At 43.6% G+C, this 16253-nt stretch overlaps 1 protein-coding gene across 1 annotated transcript in view; it reads right to left on the bottom strand.

The window, feature by feature from the left end:
- The window catches only part of LOC114645523 (putative PIP5K1A and PSMD4-like protein), a 148305-nt gene that overhangs the window by 32219 nt on the left and 99833 nt on the right, over positions 1-16253 (bottom strand). Inside the window, exon 16 of the mRNA XM_051922585.1 lies at positions 3512-3537. Coding sequence (XP_051778545.1) covers positions 3512-3537 — 26 coding nt within the window. The remainder of the gene's footprint in view (positions 1-3511; positions 3538-16253) is intronic.

Raw genomic sequence — 16253 nt, 5'->3', positions numbered from 1 at the left:
GGTCCAGATGGAGTATCGCCACGACTGCTGAAGGTCTGTGCATCGGAGCTGGGGGGTCCTCTACAGCGCATCTTCAACCTGAGCCTGGAACGGGGGAGAGTCCCGAGGCTTTGGAAAACATCTTGCATCACCCCAGTCCCAAAGGTATCACGTCCTAGTGAGCTGAATGACTTCCGGCCTGTTGCTCTGACATCACATGTGATGAAGACCATGGAGAGGCTGCTGCTTCACCACCTGAGGCCACAGGTTCAACACGCCCTCGACCCTCTACAGTTTGCATATCAGGAGAAGGTGGGAGCGGAGGATGCCATCATCTATATGCTACATCAATCCCTCTCTCACTTGGACAGAGGCAGTGGTGCTGTAAGAATTATGTTTCTAGACTTCTCTAGCACCTTCAACACAATCCAACCTCTGCTCCTTAGGGACAAGCTGACAGAGATGGGAGTAGATTCATACCTGGTGGCATGGATTGTGGACTATCTTAAAGACAGATCTCAGTATGTGCGTCTTGGGAACTGCACGTCTGACAATGTGGTCAGCAACACAGGAGCGCCACAAGGGACTGTACTTTCTCCGATCCTGTTCAGCCTATATACATCGGACTTCCAACACAACTCAGAGTCCTGCCACATGTAAAAGTTCGCTGATGACACTGCTATCGTGGGCTGCATCAGGAGTGGGCAGGAGGAGGAGTATAGGGACCTAATCAATGACTTTGTTAAATGGTGCGTCTCAAACCACCTACACCTGAACACCAGCAAAACCAAGGAGCTGGTGGTGAATTTTAGGAGGCCCAGACCCCTCCTGGACCCCATGATCATCAGAGGTGACTGTGTGCAGATGGTACAGACCTATAAATATCTGGGAGTGCAGCTGGATGATAAATTAGACTGGACTGCCAATACTGATGCTCTGTGTAAGAAAGGAGAGAGCTGTTTATGCTTCCTTAGAAGGCTGGCATCCTTCAACATCTGCAATAAGATGCTGCAGATGTTCTATCAGACGGTTGTGGCGAGCGCCCTCTTCTACGCGGTGGTGTGCTGGGGAGGCAGCATTAAGAAGAAAGACGCCTCACGCCTGGACAAACTGGTGAGGAAGGCAGGCTCTATTGTTGGAATGGAGCTAGACAGTTTGACATCTGTGGCAGAGCGACGGGCGCTCAGCAGGCTCCTATCAATTATGGAAAATCCACTGCATCCACTAAACAGTGTCATCTCTAGACAGAAGGGAAGCTTCAGCGACAGACTGCTGTCACTGTCCTGCTCCACTGACAGACTGAGGAGATCGTTCCTCCCCCAAACTATGCGACTCTTCAATTCCACCCTGCGGGGGTAAACGTTAACATTATATAAAGTTATTGTCTGTTTTTACCTGCATTATTATCAATCTTTAATTTAATACTGTTTTTTGTATCAGTAAGGTGCTGCTGGAGTATGTGAATTTCCCCTTGGGATTAATAAAGTAAGGGCGGCATGGTGGCGCAGTGGTAGCACTGCTGCCTCGCAGTTAGGAGACCTGGGTTCGCTTCCCGGGTCTTCCCTGCGTGGAGTTTGCAAGTTCTCCCCGTGTCTGCGTGGGTTTCCTCCCACAGTCCAAAGACATGCAGGTTAGGTGGATTGGCAATTCTAAATTGGCCCTAGTGTGTGCTTGTTGTGTGGGTGTGTTTGTGTGTGTCCTATGGTGGGTTGGCACCCTGCCCGGGATTGGTTCCTGCCTTGTGCCCTGTGTTGGCTGGGATTAGCTCCAGCAGACCCCTGTGACTCTGTGTTCAGATTCAGCGGGTTGGAAAATGGATGGATGGATGGATGGATTAATAAAGTATCTATCTATCTATCTTTAGGCAGGCTGCTGTTTTCAGCATATGCTTCATTCTTCCTCCTCCAGACATACTGCTGATCCTAAGGCCCAAAAAACTTTCAATTTTGTTTCATCACTCCACAGAACAGAATCACAAAACTTCTGTGGCTTATTTATATGGCTTTTGAGCCATCTTTTCTTGTGCTTTTCGGGTCACTAGTGGTGCATGTCATGGAGTTTGGGCTTGGAGACCTTCAGTGTTTAATATGCACCTTACTGTGGAAACTGAAACCTCAGTGCATGCTATCACTGTGTCTTGCTGCAGGTCTTTTGCAGTCACTTGAGGGTTTCCAGACACCTGCCACATCAGAAATACATGACAGCTGTTGACAGCTTCCTCTTTCTGACACGTTCAGGTAGTGTAGCCAGTGTTCCTTCAACTTTGAACTTGCAAACTACGCTTTCAACAGAAAAATGCAGTGCCTTCGATATCTTTCTGCATCATTCTCCTGGTTTGTGCACAGCAGTGATCTCTTAATTTTGTGGAAAATTCTCTTGACTTACCCATATTTCTAACATGCAATCAAACGTCACTGTGAACACACCCCTAGCTAGTATAGGTATTTGATGTGTTCTATCTTAAGTACGCCTGATGTAACTAATGAGACCCTTGACTAGTTGCATCAGGTGTGCTTAAGACAGCAGTTATTAAATGTGGTATTTTGTGTTGCTGAGCTATTTAAATTGTTCTTGTTTGACTTCTTTATTGCAATCATCTAAAAGTCTGTAAATTTTGCCAATAAACCTAATTTGAAATGGGGGCTGAATAATTTTGAGTGCAGGTGTAGGTGACCGCCACTATCGATATTGGGAGAGCAGTAAGCAAGTTTAGGTCTTTGACAAATAACGTTGATTTATAATCAAACACAAGATGAAACACTTAATGATCCCTGCACAGGAGGTACGTACTCGATCTTGTACCAGAGCTTAAATGACCTGTCAACAAGCATGCCTGCTCGAACAAATCAGAGTGCTACAAGAGAGCACCTGCGTACAAGACACTGTAGATCATACAGATTATTTTTGTTTTCAGTGATCCACGGTCAGTAGTCATCAAATAAGTTACATTTTTAGATCTTACTTTCCTTAAATGCTTCAAACAAGGCAGAGGCCTTTCACTTATTGTTTATAATTTGTCGCAGTGGACCTGTCCTCCAAATCAAAACAAGGCAAAACTTGAACTATAGGATAAAACATATCTTCTAGATATATTGTATCCAGTCCTTTGGAAATGAAGCCAAAGAAAAGTGTGTCCTAGAAACGTACAGTTAAAGAGACTGTACGGCTATGTTTAGCGAGAACAACTAACTTACAAAACAATAACACGTCTGTAGACGCCCGCAAAATAACGCACATCGGTGTTTCTAGTCAAATTAGTATTTACTTTTCTAAACCCTATTTTTTTTTTTACAATCAAATCTACATTTTTCTAATCTGTTTGGTGCCCATGACTCAGGGAAATGAAGTCTCCTTTCCCCTCCCCCAAACCACCGGCGACAGAGATTCCGCTTTGTTGGTTTAAAGACTGACCCCGAGTACATAGGTCCTAGTAGGTCTAAATCATTGCTGCAGTTCTTTCAGGGTCTGTTCTTCTGCACCTTTACTACTATTATAATCAATGAAACAGATCAAAATATAGGTTTCTACTTACCAAACCATAGTACTTTCAAGCACCATCTTGGCAGCTCACTCCTGTACTAAACCCCGCCTCCAAAGAAAAAATAACTTCCGGTAGGATGTCAAATAACTACTTCCTTTTTGAAACGCAAGGAAACGTGTCAAAATAAGAGTGCGGTGACTCTTATTTAATAAATAAACAAGAATAAACGTTTCTTTTTTGTTTGCTTTAGGAACACTTGTAATGATAACAATAAGTAAACGTTTATAGAGGTAAACAATTCTCTGTTGTAACTTCAGGCAGGCAATCACTAAATTTACAGGCTTTTTTGTTAGTTTTCCTACAGGTAAGTAACTTTCTCAAACTTGTTTAATCCAATTCAATACAGAAGTGTTGCTTAAACTCATTATAAATATTCATCTTCTTTGTATTTTATTAAACCCTCTTAAATTATTTCAGTAAGCTTCTTAATCTTGTATTTCTCTTTTTATTACAGGGCACCCTATGCACAGTGTAACGAAAAAGAGAGAAGGAAAAATAGGAAAGTTAAAAACTTACTGCCAGACATTTTTCTCCTAATCTTCTAGGAGCTGTATATTTAATTAAGCCTATTAGTTTCCCCAAATAAATCTGCAAATTAATTGTTCATAATGGGTGGCATAGTAGGGGACTGGTTACCACGTTTGCTTTAGCATTCCAGAATCATGAGCTCAAATCCTGGGGGGTATTTTTCGTACGTGGATTACTCGTTTAGTCGGATGTAATTGTTGACGATTTGGCCTGATCCTGGATCTGTCGGTTTTCGAAACTCTTGCTGGATGTGTTGGCATAGCAACACATCCTAATCCTCAAACCTGCAGGTTTGTTCTATGTAAACAAGGATTAGCTCACACACTTAATCAGTGTCCGTGCGTGGAATTCATTCAGTCATGGCTTCACTGTTCATGAATGAGCGACCAATTGATATCGGTACGCAAATTATAAGAAGAGAATTTCATACAGAGAGGGGTTTGCGCGATCGGCAAGATCTTTTATTGCTCCCGGGGGAAATTCTTTTCGTAAGATACCGCTTTAGCCGAGGGGGGATATTGTACCTCAAAAATTTATTAGGACCTTATATTCGAAGTCAAACTCGGCGAAGTCGGGCTCTCACAACCACACAGACAGTAGGCATTGCTTTGAAGTTTTTTGCAAGCGGCACTATTTTATATACTGTAGGCGATGCAGAAAATCTAAAAGTGCAGTCTGCCAGGCAATTCGTAAAGTCTGTTTGGCTCTGAAATATTTCCTTCGGGTTTTCATAGTGTTTCCTGGACACCTGCGTATGCAGACAAAAGAGGCGTTTCATGCCATTGCAGGTAGGTAATACACAGGTAAAAACACCAACAATTCCATAAAGAATCTCACAATCAGCCTAACATTCTCATTACCCAGGGTTTCCAAATGTGATTGGGGCACATGGAACTGATCAGAGTGGAGTTTGATCAAACATTATTTGGAAAATGTACCGCTCCTCCTGATGAATAATCAGACACAGTGTCTTCATCAAATATTTGACCTTTGTCAATATCTCGTTGGTCAGACACAAGTTCTAGGACTAATAGCACCAGCAATCCAAAAACTCACCTGCTGTGGCAGTGGGTGAAGTAAAAGCCTATAAATGGATATGGGTCTGGAGAGAGCTTGATGAGTAGCTTTTGTGGGGTTTCAAATAGGTTCTGGGAAGTAATTGATTTACTCAGGAATGTCATGACAACACCTCTGATGCAGTTTTCTGAAAAGACATGGAAATGTTGATATTCATATTTTCAGAGAAAGTAGCGCCAGTACCATGTTTTGGAATTAGGTCCATTTCTATGGGCAAGGTCACTATGGCAAATTAAAACTTGCACCCAAAAACCACTGGCTATTGTAATGGTGTGTTGGTTAAAATGCATTTTCATTACAGTATGGAAAATGGAGACAAATGTTTCAGGATTAGCAGACGGGGAGACATTTTGTAGGAGGGCAACAATTGCTCCATTTACCACATGATCACACTCTTGAGCCAATCCTGGAAAACTATATGTTGAGATATGGAAATAAAAGTTAATTCTTTATGTGGAACAGTAGACCAACTCTTTGTACTGCAACAAATACTTGAGGGTCTGTGTGAGTTTGCCAATCATAGATACAGTAGATCTTTATTGTCATTGTCACTTTTACAAAGGAACAACGAAATTGAAGGTGCAGTCAACTCAGTGTGAGGCATAAGAGTTAAAGAGACAAGAAGAGAGAAAATAATAACAAACCGAATAGTAATAAAAGTACTTTAAAAAATATACAAATTGCACTTGTTGACTTAAGGTCTATATTGCACCTTGGGAGAATGATATGGAGCAGTTTTATTCTGAGTTCAGGGCCATGATTGCTTTTGGATAAAAGCTGTTTTAAAGGCGGTTTGTCCTGGTTTTCATTGCTCTGTATCTCTTGCCTGATGGCAAAAGCTGGAAGAGGCAATGACCGGGATGTGATGAATCCTGTGAAATGTCTATTGCTTTTTTGCGGCATCGGGAGGTGTAGATTTGTTCCAGAGTGGGGAGGGTACAACCAATTGTTCTCTCCGCTGTCCTGACGACCCTGTGGAGCGCTTTCTTTTCTGAGGAAGTGCAGCTGCCGTACCACACACACAGTCCGTACGCGAGCACACTCTCGCTGGAACAGTGATAAAAGGCAAGGAGCAGATTTTCAGGGAGATGGTTCTTTCTGAGAATTCTCAGAAATTCTTCAGCAGCTCCTTGGTGTTGGCGCTCCAGGTCAGGTCATCCTCCAGCTCAATGCCCAGAAACCTGAACACTAGGACCCTCTCCACACAGGCCCCGCCAATGATGAGTGGCTGGAAGTCAGTTTTGTTTTTTCTAAAGTCAATAACAAGCTCCTTTGTTTTTTGTGGTGTTGAGGAGCAGGTTATTAACTGTGCACCACTCTGACAGCCGTTCCACTTCATGCCTGTATGTCAGCTCACCCTCCTTGCCCGAGACGAGTCCGACCACCGTCATGTCATCCGCAAACTTTATAATCTTGTTGTTATGGTGAGTGGGGACACAGTCATATGTGTAGAAAGTGTAGAGGAGCGGGCTGAGCACACAACCCTGCAGAGTCCCGGTGTTGAGGCTGAGAGCATTGGATGTGTGGAGACCCAGCCTGACCCTCTGGGAGTGACCAGACAGGAAGTCCAATATCCAACTGCAGGTGAGTGATGGAAGTCCCAGATCTGACAGTTTGGACACCAGTCGTTGTGGGAGGATGGTGTTAAATGCCGAGCTGAAGTCTACAAAGAGCAGTCTGGTGTAACTCCCCTGCTGCTCCAGGTGGGTCAGAGCAGCATGAAGGGCTGTGGCCACAACATCCTCCGTGGATATCTTTGCTATGTAAGCAAATTGAAATGGGTCCAGGTCTACAGACAGGCAGGCGATGATATCACTCCGCACCAGTTTCTCAAAGCACTTCATGATGACAGATGTGAGTGGTACTGGGCAGAAATCATTCAGACAAATAATGTGAATTTGAGGCTGCTGCTCCTACTCTCCAGTTGGTTCCTGTATTAAGAACAGGAATTGTGTTATTTCAATTACACATTACTTATTTTTGTATAGTGCAGCAAACATACCTTTCTTTTTTTGATTTTAAACAAATTTTAAGTTGGTCATTTTTGTGCAGTGTTTCTATTTTTTGGTAGAGTTTATTACACTAGTGAGATTTAAGTTAATATTCTGTGTTTTTTATTTTATGTTGTGATGGTGCAATTTTTGTTCATATTTCTGAACACTGCACATATTAATTTGGAATACAAATTCAATAATGCAGCTGCTATTCAGGGAGTATTAATCTTCACTATATTGTGGTAGTTATTTTTCTGTTTTACATATTATTTTAATCTTACCAGGCTCAGTGATTAGTGCGGTTCCTTCATACTGTACCTCCAGGGAGTTCCATTCATGTAACAGTCACCATCTGTGTAGAGTCTGCCAGTGTCTTCAGAGGCTACTCTTTCCATCCCCATTTCTAAATATGTGCAGGTTAGGTTAATTGTAAGAGTACTTGTTAGTGGGCCCAGAAGTGAACTTAAAGCGGGGGAGGAAGTTTATCTTTTAACACAGCAATGACCCTAAGCACTCTGCCAGAGTAACAACAGAATGAAATCTGATGATTTTAAGTGGCCAAGACAGAATCCTGCCCTTAAATACACCAAACATCTGTGTTGAGACCTAATATTGCTGTTCGCCTGCTGCCTTCCAAATAACCTGGCACAGCTAGCTCTTCACATTGTACAAAATTAATACTTACCCAAAAAGACTACTTGCTATAATTATAATATCTGTAAGAAGTGGTCAACCAAGTAAAGAACAGATGAGACTAATACTTAGCTACTAAATGATGTTAGAAACTGAAAATTTGGTATCCATCCATCCATCCTCTTCCGCTTATCCGAGGTCGGGTCGCAGCTTGAGCAGAGATACCCAGACTTCCCTCTCCCTGGCCACTTCTTCTAGCTCTTCCGGGAGAATCCCGAGGCGTTCCCAGGCCGGCTGGGAGACATAGTCCCTCCAGCGTGTCCTGGGTCTTCCCCGGGGCCTCCTCCCGGTTGGACGTGCCCGGAACACCTCACTAGGGAGGCATCCTGATCAGATGCCCGAGCCACCTCATCTGACTCCTCTCGATGCGGAGGAGCAGCGGCTCTACTCTGAGCCCCTCCCGGATGACTGAGCTTCTCACCCTATCTTTAAGGGAGAGCCCAGACACCCTGCGGAGGAAACTCATTTCAGCCGCTTGTATTCGCGATCTCGTTCTTTCGGTCACTACCTAAAGCTCATGACCATAGGTGAGGGAAGGAACATAGATCGACTGGTAAATTGAGAGCTTTGCCTTATGGCTCAGCTCCTTTTTCACCACGACAGACCGATGCAGAGCCCGCATCACTGCGGACGCTGCACCGATCCGCCTGTCAATCTCACGCTCCATTCTTCCCTCACAAGACCCCGAGATACTTGAACTCCTCCACTTGAGGTAGGATCTCGCTCCCAACCCTGAGAGGGCACTCCATCCTTTTCCGGCTGAGGACCATGGTCTCGGATTTGGAGGTGCCGATTCCCATCCCAGCCGCTTCACACTCAGCTGCGAACCGATCCAGAGAGACCTGAAGATCACAGCCTGATGAAGCAAACAGGACAACATCATCTGCAAAAAGCAGTGACCCAATCCTGAGTCCACCAAATCGGACCCCCTCAACACCCTGGCTGCACCTAGAAATTCTGTCCATAAAAGTTATGAACAGAATCGGTGACAAAGGGCAGCCCTGGCGGAGTCCAACTCTCACTGGAAACGGGTTCGACTTACTGCCGGCAATGCGGACCAAGCTCTGACACCAGTTGTACAGGGACCGAACAGCCCTTATCAGGGGGTCCGGTACCCCATACTCCTGGAGCACCCCCCACAGGATTCCCCGAGGGACACGGTCGAACGCCTTTTCCAAGTCCACAAAACACATGTAGACTGGTTCGGTGAACTCCCATGCACCCTCCAGGACTCTGCTAAGGGTGTAGAGCTGGTCCACTGTTCTGCGACCAGGACGAAAACCACACTGTTCCTCCTGAATCCGAGGTTCAACTATCTGACGGACCCTCCTCTCCAGAACCCCCGAATAGACTTTTCCAGGGAGGCTGAGGAGTGTGATCCCTCTGTAGTTGGAACACACCCTCTGGTCCCCTTTCTTAAAGAGGGGGACCACCACCCCGGTCTGCCAATCCAGAAGCACTGTCCCTGATGTCCATGCGATGTTGGAGAGACGTGTCAACCAAGACAGCCCTACAACATCCAGAGCCTTGAGGAACTCCGGGCATATCTCATCCACCTTGGTGACCTCAGTCCCAGAGATGGGGGAGCCCACCTCCGAGTCCCCAGGCTCTGCTTCCTCATTGGAAGGCATGTTAGTGGGATTGAGGAGGTCTTCGAAGTACTCCCCCCACCGACTCAACGTCCCGAGTCGAGGTCAGCAGCGCACCATCCCCACCATATACAGTGTTGACACTGCACTGCTTCCCCCTCCTGAGACGCCAGATGGTGGACAAGAATCTCCTTGAAGCCGTCCGAAAGTCGTTCTCCATGGCCTCCCCAAACTCCTCCCATGCCTGAATTTTTGCCTCAGCAACCACCAAAGCCGCATTCCGCTTGGCCTGCCGGTACCTATCCGCTGCCTCCAGAGTCCCACAGGACAAAAGGGACCGGTAGGACTCCTTCAGCTTGACAGCATCCCTCACCGCCGGTGTCCACCAACGGGTTCGGGGATTGCCGCCACGACAGGCACCGACCACCTTACGGCCACAGCTCCGGTCAGCCGCCTCAACAATAGAGGCACAGAACATGGCCCATTCAGACTCAATGTCCCCCACCTCCCTCGGGACATGGTCAAAGTTTTGCCGGAGGTGGGAGTTGAAGCTACTTCTGACAGGGGGCTCTGCCAGATGTTCCCAGCAGACCCTCACAGCACATTTGGGCCTACCAGGCCTGACCGGCATCCTCCCCCACCATCGAAGCCAACTCACCACCAGGTGGAGAATCAGTTGACAGCTCCGCCCCTCTCTTCACCCGAGTGTCCATGACATGTGGCTGCAAGTCCGACGACACGACCACAAAGTCGATCATCGAACTGAGGCCTAGGGTGTCCTGGTGCTAAGTGCACATATGAACACCCCTATGCTTGAACATGGTGTTCGTTATGGACAATCCGTGACGAGCACAGAAATCCAATAACAAAACACCACTCGGGTTCAGATCAAGGCGGCCATTCCTCCCAATCACGCCCTTCCAGGTTTCACTGTCATTGCCCACGTGAGCATTGAAGTCTCCCAGCAGTACGAGGGAGTCCCCAGAAGGTATGCCCTCTAGCACCCCCTCCAGGAACTCCAAAACGGCTGGGTACTCCGAACTGCTGTTCGGTGCATACACACAAACAACAGTTAGGACCCGTCCCCCCACCCGAAGGCGGAGGGAGGCTACCTTCTCGTCCACCGGGGTAAACCCCAATATACAGGCTCCAAGTCAGGGAGCAATAAGTATGCCCACACCCGCTCAGCGCCTCTCATCGGGGGCAAGTCCAGAGTGGTACAGAGTCCAGCCCCTCTCAAGGAGATTAGTTCCAGAGTCCAAGCTGTGTGTCGAGGTGAGCCCGACTATATCTAGCCGGAACCTCTCAACCTCGCGCACAAGCTCAGGCTCCTTCCCCTTCAGAGAGGTGACATTCCACGTCCCAAGAGTCAGCTTCTGTAGCCGAGGATCGGACCGCCAAGGTCTCCGCCTTCGGCCACTCCTCGAACCGCCACCTTATCGTGGTGGAGGGGTTTGCGTGTCCCAATGATCCTAGGAGCTCTGTTGTCTGGGGCTTTATGCCCCTGGTAGGGTCACCCAAGGCAAACTGGTCCTAGGTGAGGGATGAGACAAAGTGCGGTTCAAAACAACCTTCTATGATGAATAAAAACTTTGGACGACGTTTTCCCTTGCCCGGACGCGGGTCACCGGGGCCCCCCTCTGGAGCCAGGCCTGGAGGTGGGGCTCGATGGCGAGCGCCTGGTGGCTGGGCTTGCACCCATGGGGCTCGGCCAGGCACAGCCCGAAGAGGCAACGTGGGTCCCCCTTCCCATGGGCTCACCACCTATGGGAGGGGCCAAGGAGGTCGGGTGCAGTGTGAGTTGGGTGAAATTTTGGTATTTAAATTTTTTTTAATGTTTAAACATTGTTTTTTTTCAGCAGTACTGTGAAAAACTGAATTGAAAATATAATAAAGGTTACAATTGTGTTTCCAACCTTTTTATTTCCCTTCAAGCAAATGCACACTGATGTAGCCCTTCAATAATCTTGTACCATATTCTATTGTTTATTTTCACTATTGTATCTTGTGGTCTCCCAGTATTTCAGTGGGTTTTCCTCCCATACCTCCAAAGGCATGTATGTTAGGTTAAACAGAGTTATCCAAATGGGCCCTATATTGGACTGATCCATATTACTAACCGAAGGTTGTAAACCGGATATTGACGCAGGGCGCATTGAGGCGCACGCGCACTGCAACGAGCTCGCCACAGAGAAAACAAAAAAGGTTGTACACCGGATATGGACACAGGGCGCATCGAGGCACACGCGCACTGCAACGAGCCCGCCCATAGCTAACGACTCAGCCACAGAAAACACAGAAACGAGAAGGTTGTAAACCGGATGTCACGCGCACTGCAACGAGCCCGCCACCTGTAAACTAGACTTGCTCTAATCCACTGTGCCAGTAATGTAGATCACATAACGGTCATTCAGTTTGGTGCCTGCCCCAGAGTCCAGAGTCAAACGCAGCGACGTCCCAAAACGCTGTGGCGCCCGCCCGGAGTCGGTAGGTGGTGTCCAAATAACACAACGTAATGCGCCGTGGCGCCCGCCCCAGAGTCAAACGCAGCGGCTCCCCAGAGTCAGTACGTAGCGCCCAAACAACACAACCTGTGAGCTACACTTGCTCTAATCCACTGTGCTAGTACTAGATCCAGCAAAGGCAACGGAATCACGTCTCCACAAAACGAGACCGCTTTACTACAGATATGCTTATGTAGTTAAATGACATTTCCCCAGACGCACCCACCCTCCATGATATGTCATCCATCCAGATATCGGACGGAACAGAAACTGATTGCCATTCTTTGATTTCCGATTCGCTAGCGAATCACGGGCTTACTTGTACACAACAGGAAATAGCCCTCGACAGTGTAACTGGTACTGCAGGATAGATTATGTGCCCAACATGATACTTAACTGCATCCGAGACTGGTATGTTATAAATTACAGTACAATGAAAAGAATTTGTTAGTCCTACCTGTGCATGAAGTACATCAGGCATACCTTATTAGGAATTAAATTGCAATATCAAAATAAGGGCATTTACTGTACTAGGACCTTTGTTCTTGAACTTTATTACAGTACATAACTATTTGAGGCAGCATTTATTTCTGAGATAGTGGATTAGTAATTAGGAATATTAGAAATATTGCTTTTTCACAGATTACGAATATAAGTCATATCATGCAGAAAATGGCATAAACAAGCAAGCAGTTACCCTAATGATTTGATTACCTTTAACACCACGGGCCAGTTCCATTCCCAGGGCAGTATTTTTATCTTCGTTCATGTCTTCTCTTCCATTTCCTTTTCCCCCAAAATGATGATTATGAAGTTGAATTATAACAGATTTGAGTTACTTGAAAGTGATATACCAAACCTTTCTCCAAGTGATCATAATCCTGATCAGGCAGGAAAAATTCCTCTACACAGGGCACCTGTCTTAATATCTTCTGTGATGGCCAGTGCAATTTTCTATGTTGTGGTGTGCTGGGCTGATAACATCACTTTCAGAGAGGCCCACCAAATCAACAGGTCAATTAAAAGGGCAAGCTCAGATTTACAACAAACTCTGGACTTCCTGGAGGAAGTAACAAATGTATTTAACTAAAGAGCTTTTGTGAAAAGCCAAAATTTCCCCCTGTGGACAAATAAAGATCCATCTATCTAAAAACATACACTAGGGCCAATTTAACATTACCAATCCACCCACCCTTCATGTCTTTGGGAGGAAACTGGAGCAGCCGGAAGAAACCCATGCAGGCACAGGGAGAACATGCAAATTCCACAAACGGAGGATCAGAGACACAAACTCTGGGTCTGAAAAAATAAACGGCACCCTTCTGTTAAGGTGGATTGGCATCTCCCCTCAACCTTTATTGGAATAAGCGGGTTTGGAAATTGGATGGACAGATGTTAAAATGTATACTCGTTGGCAGTTGTCAGTATACTACTACTGTACTTAAAAGCATGAAGAGACAGTACTAAAATTATACCTTTAAACCAAACTCGGTACTTTAAAAGCTATGAAAAGCATCAGGATGATGCCTTATTTCACAAATGTTACTTGGTTTAAATGCCCTAATTCAATTCCATATATAATGGAAAAGCAAACAAAGTGTTTTGTCATTCAATGGGACATTAAAAAGTGGGAGGAAAAAGAACTGAAGACTACCCTGAAGGTGACTAGATGCATCCACAATGGACCCAAGTTTCAGTTAGCAACAGAAGCAGTGGAATGTCTTATTGATTTACTTTTCTAAGATTGGAAGTACACAGCAGTGTTAAGGTTACCTTTCACTGACAATTTAAAATAGGTCATACAGCACTAAGAAAGTATCATTGTCAGAAGCAGAAATGGAACAATACTTTATTATTAACATCACAAACAGAAAGCAATGACCACCATCACCAGTAGATATCTTAATTAGCTCCTCTAATCTGGAAATCTAACTGGAAATTTAAAACAAAAAATAAAAACACTTTCAACCACTCCAAAGTGTAGATCTCCAAATCAAACAAGATAATTGCCTAAATGCTGCTACTCTCAAAACATACATAGAAAGTCTCAGGAATACAAATGAAAGATGAGACAAGAAGCGATATCTTTTCACAAAATGCTTGTTTTATTTAAAGTAATCCACTAAAAGAACACTATCAGCATAGTCAGAGGTGGAATGGGGGTAATCAATTTACACTAGACAAAAAAGCTTTGTCAACAAGTACATTGCTTCCCTCCCACAAAAATTGTTAATGTATATTTTGCTCATCAGATCATAAAACAATATAATGTAATGCAGGCTGCTTATTAATAATTACAATATTGATAGATGCTAAAACTTCTAATGACAGTAATAATAATAATACTACATATACCTGTAACTTTACCACCCCACCAAGCCCTTGTGTATGTGTATTACTTTCAAAGCTAACATTTTAGAATACAAAGTCCATAAATATATACTGTAGAGAAACAACATATATAACATGTCGGCTTGCTCATGAATAAATTAAGCATGACAGAGCAGAGAATGAGCTGGCAGTCAGTATAAGTGTAGAAATGCACCAGTTTAAAAAGAGAGCCCTTCAAATTACTGCTTCCCTTCCATATTTAACACCACTGGGCTTGCATTGATGCAGTTATAGTGGCACTACTGGTTTTTAATTACCAAGAATTACTTTCTTGGCTTTTTTATGTGGCAGCACACTTTAGATACAGAAATATTTTTTATTTCAGGAATACCAAAATTAAAATAATAGGGTAAACCTTGAATCTTTGCAAGTATACTGTAAATTGGAATTAAAAAAAAAAAAAAGCATGAACTGAAGGAACTAACCACATTGTTAATAACACCATTATAAGCTGACAGTGGTATTAATATAAACATTCCTTTTCTGTCATTAAAATATTTAAGCCACTTTGAAATTATAACGTGTTGTGTTATTTTGTTTGAAAATAACCCAAATTAAGGGAAATTGCTATGATTAAATAAAAAACAGGTGTTTAAATGTTTATTGGATATAATTTATGATTTTGAAACTATAAAAAAAAAAAAAAAGAATAAAATTACATGTATTTGGACAATTATACCTCACCCAAAAGGATAGTTGTGCTCCAGTTGCGAAGTAAAACTATTATCTTAGATATTAGGTTGTATTGAAAAGAACAATCTAAATGAAAGCACTAAACAGCTTAAGTGAGTGACAAGACAGCTGAACAATTATGACAAAGTTTCGAGGTTAAATATCCTTAAGAAAAAAAAATACAAAGCAGCATTAAAAAGAAAACTTAACATTGATGCAAGTAGGTGTGACAGATTGTCAAATGGTGCTGTGTCTAATGTAGATGATATTACAACCTTTCACAGAGCACAAATATTTAAAAACAACTCCACCACACATGTCTATGGTGGAGGGGGACAGAACAAAGCTTGAAACATATTAAAGCACAGTAGGGAGTGTGAGGTTTTCACCCCTGAAATACATTCTATGTAACACACATTTGAAAATATCCAAACGCACAAGACTGTTGATTTAAAATTTCTAAAAACACCATACGAAGAAAAAAAAAAAAAAAACCTGTGCCTTTACTTATACACATTCTTCTCTTTAGTTTGTGCTTCTGTCCAAAAGGCCTAAAGAATAAGCCACATGGGCTCACGTGCAAAATATCAAAATAGAGTCTGAAGCAATTTTGCAAAGATTTTTTCCAAGCTGGGGACATTTACTTCCAGTGCCCTATAAGCAATGGCTGCCTCTGCCTAATCTACATACTCGTCCTCCACCCTGGTCACATATTATTGTACATTTACAATAAAATATGAAAAAGTACATTAAGAACAGTTTATATATACAGTTTTACAAAGCACCAGTACATTTGACCTTAAAATTTTCAATTGTTGCAAACTACAGGTTTTAGGACTTTGTGTAGGCAGCAATCCAAATATAATAATAAAGTCTTTCCATATTTAAGTAATTGTTTTATAATTTAGATATGGAAAACCTGTACTGTAATTAAAAAAAAAACATTTGCAACACGACGTAACAATGAATGTTCCATAATTACATAAAATACTAAAAATAAAACATATAGAAATAAGTTTAAAAAGTAATTAAAGGGGCATTGTCAGTTTAAAAAAAATAGATTCTAATGGTAGACTTCTCTTGCAAAAGCTGTGTTTTAAATTTGCAGTATTTCACAAATATTTCAAAACCTTTTCAAAATATGTTGGCAAATGATGAAAAACAGTAAAAACATTTAAGAAAACTACAAAACGGTATCTCCAAAAAAAATAGGACACACCTTTTTTAATCTCCCAAATTAACGATTTAGTGTTTTAGTGCTTAACAAGGAGACTCTCAAATAAAC

This window comes from Erpetoichthys calabaricus, chromosome 2, assembly GCF_900747795.2.
Source record: "Erpetoichthys calabaricus chromosome 2, fErpCal1.3, whole genome shotgun sequence".
NCBI classification, from domain to species: domain Eukaryota; kingdom Metazoa; phylum Chordata; class Cladistia; order Polypteriformes; family Polypteridae; genus Erpetoichthys; species Erpetoichthys calabaricus.
Note: the sequence above shows the minus strand (reverse complement) of the source record. Positions and strands in the feature narration are given on the sequence as shown.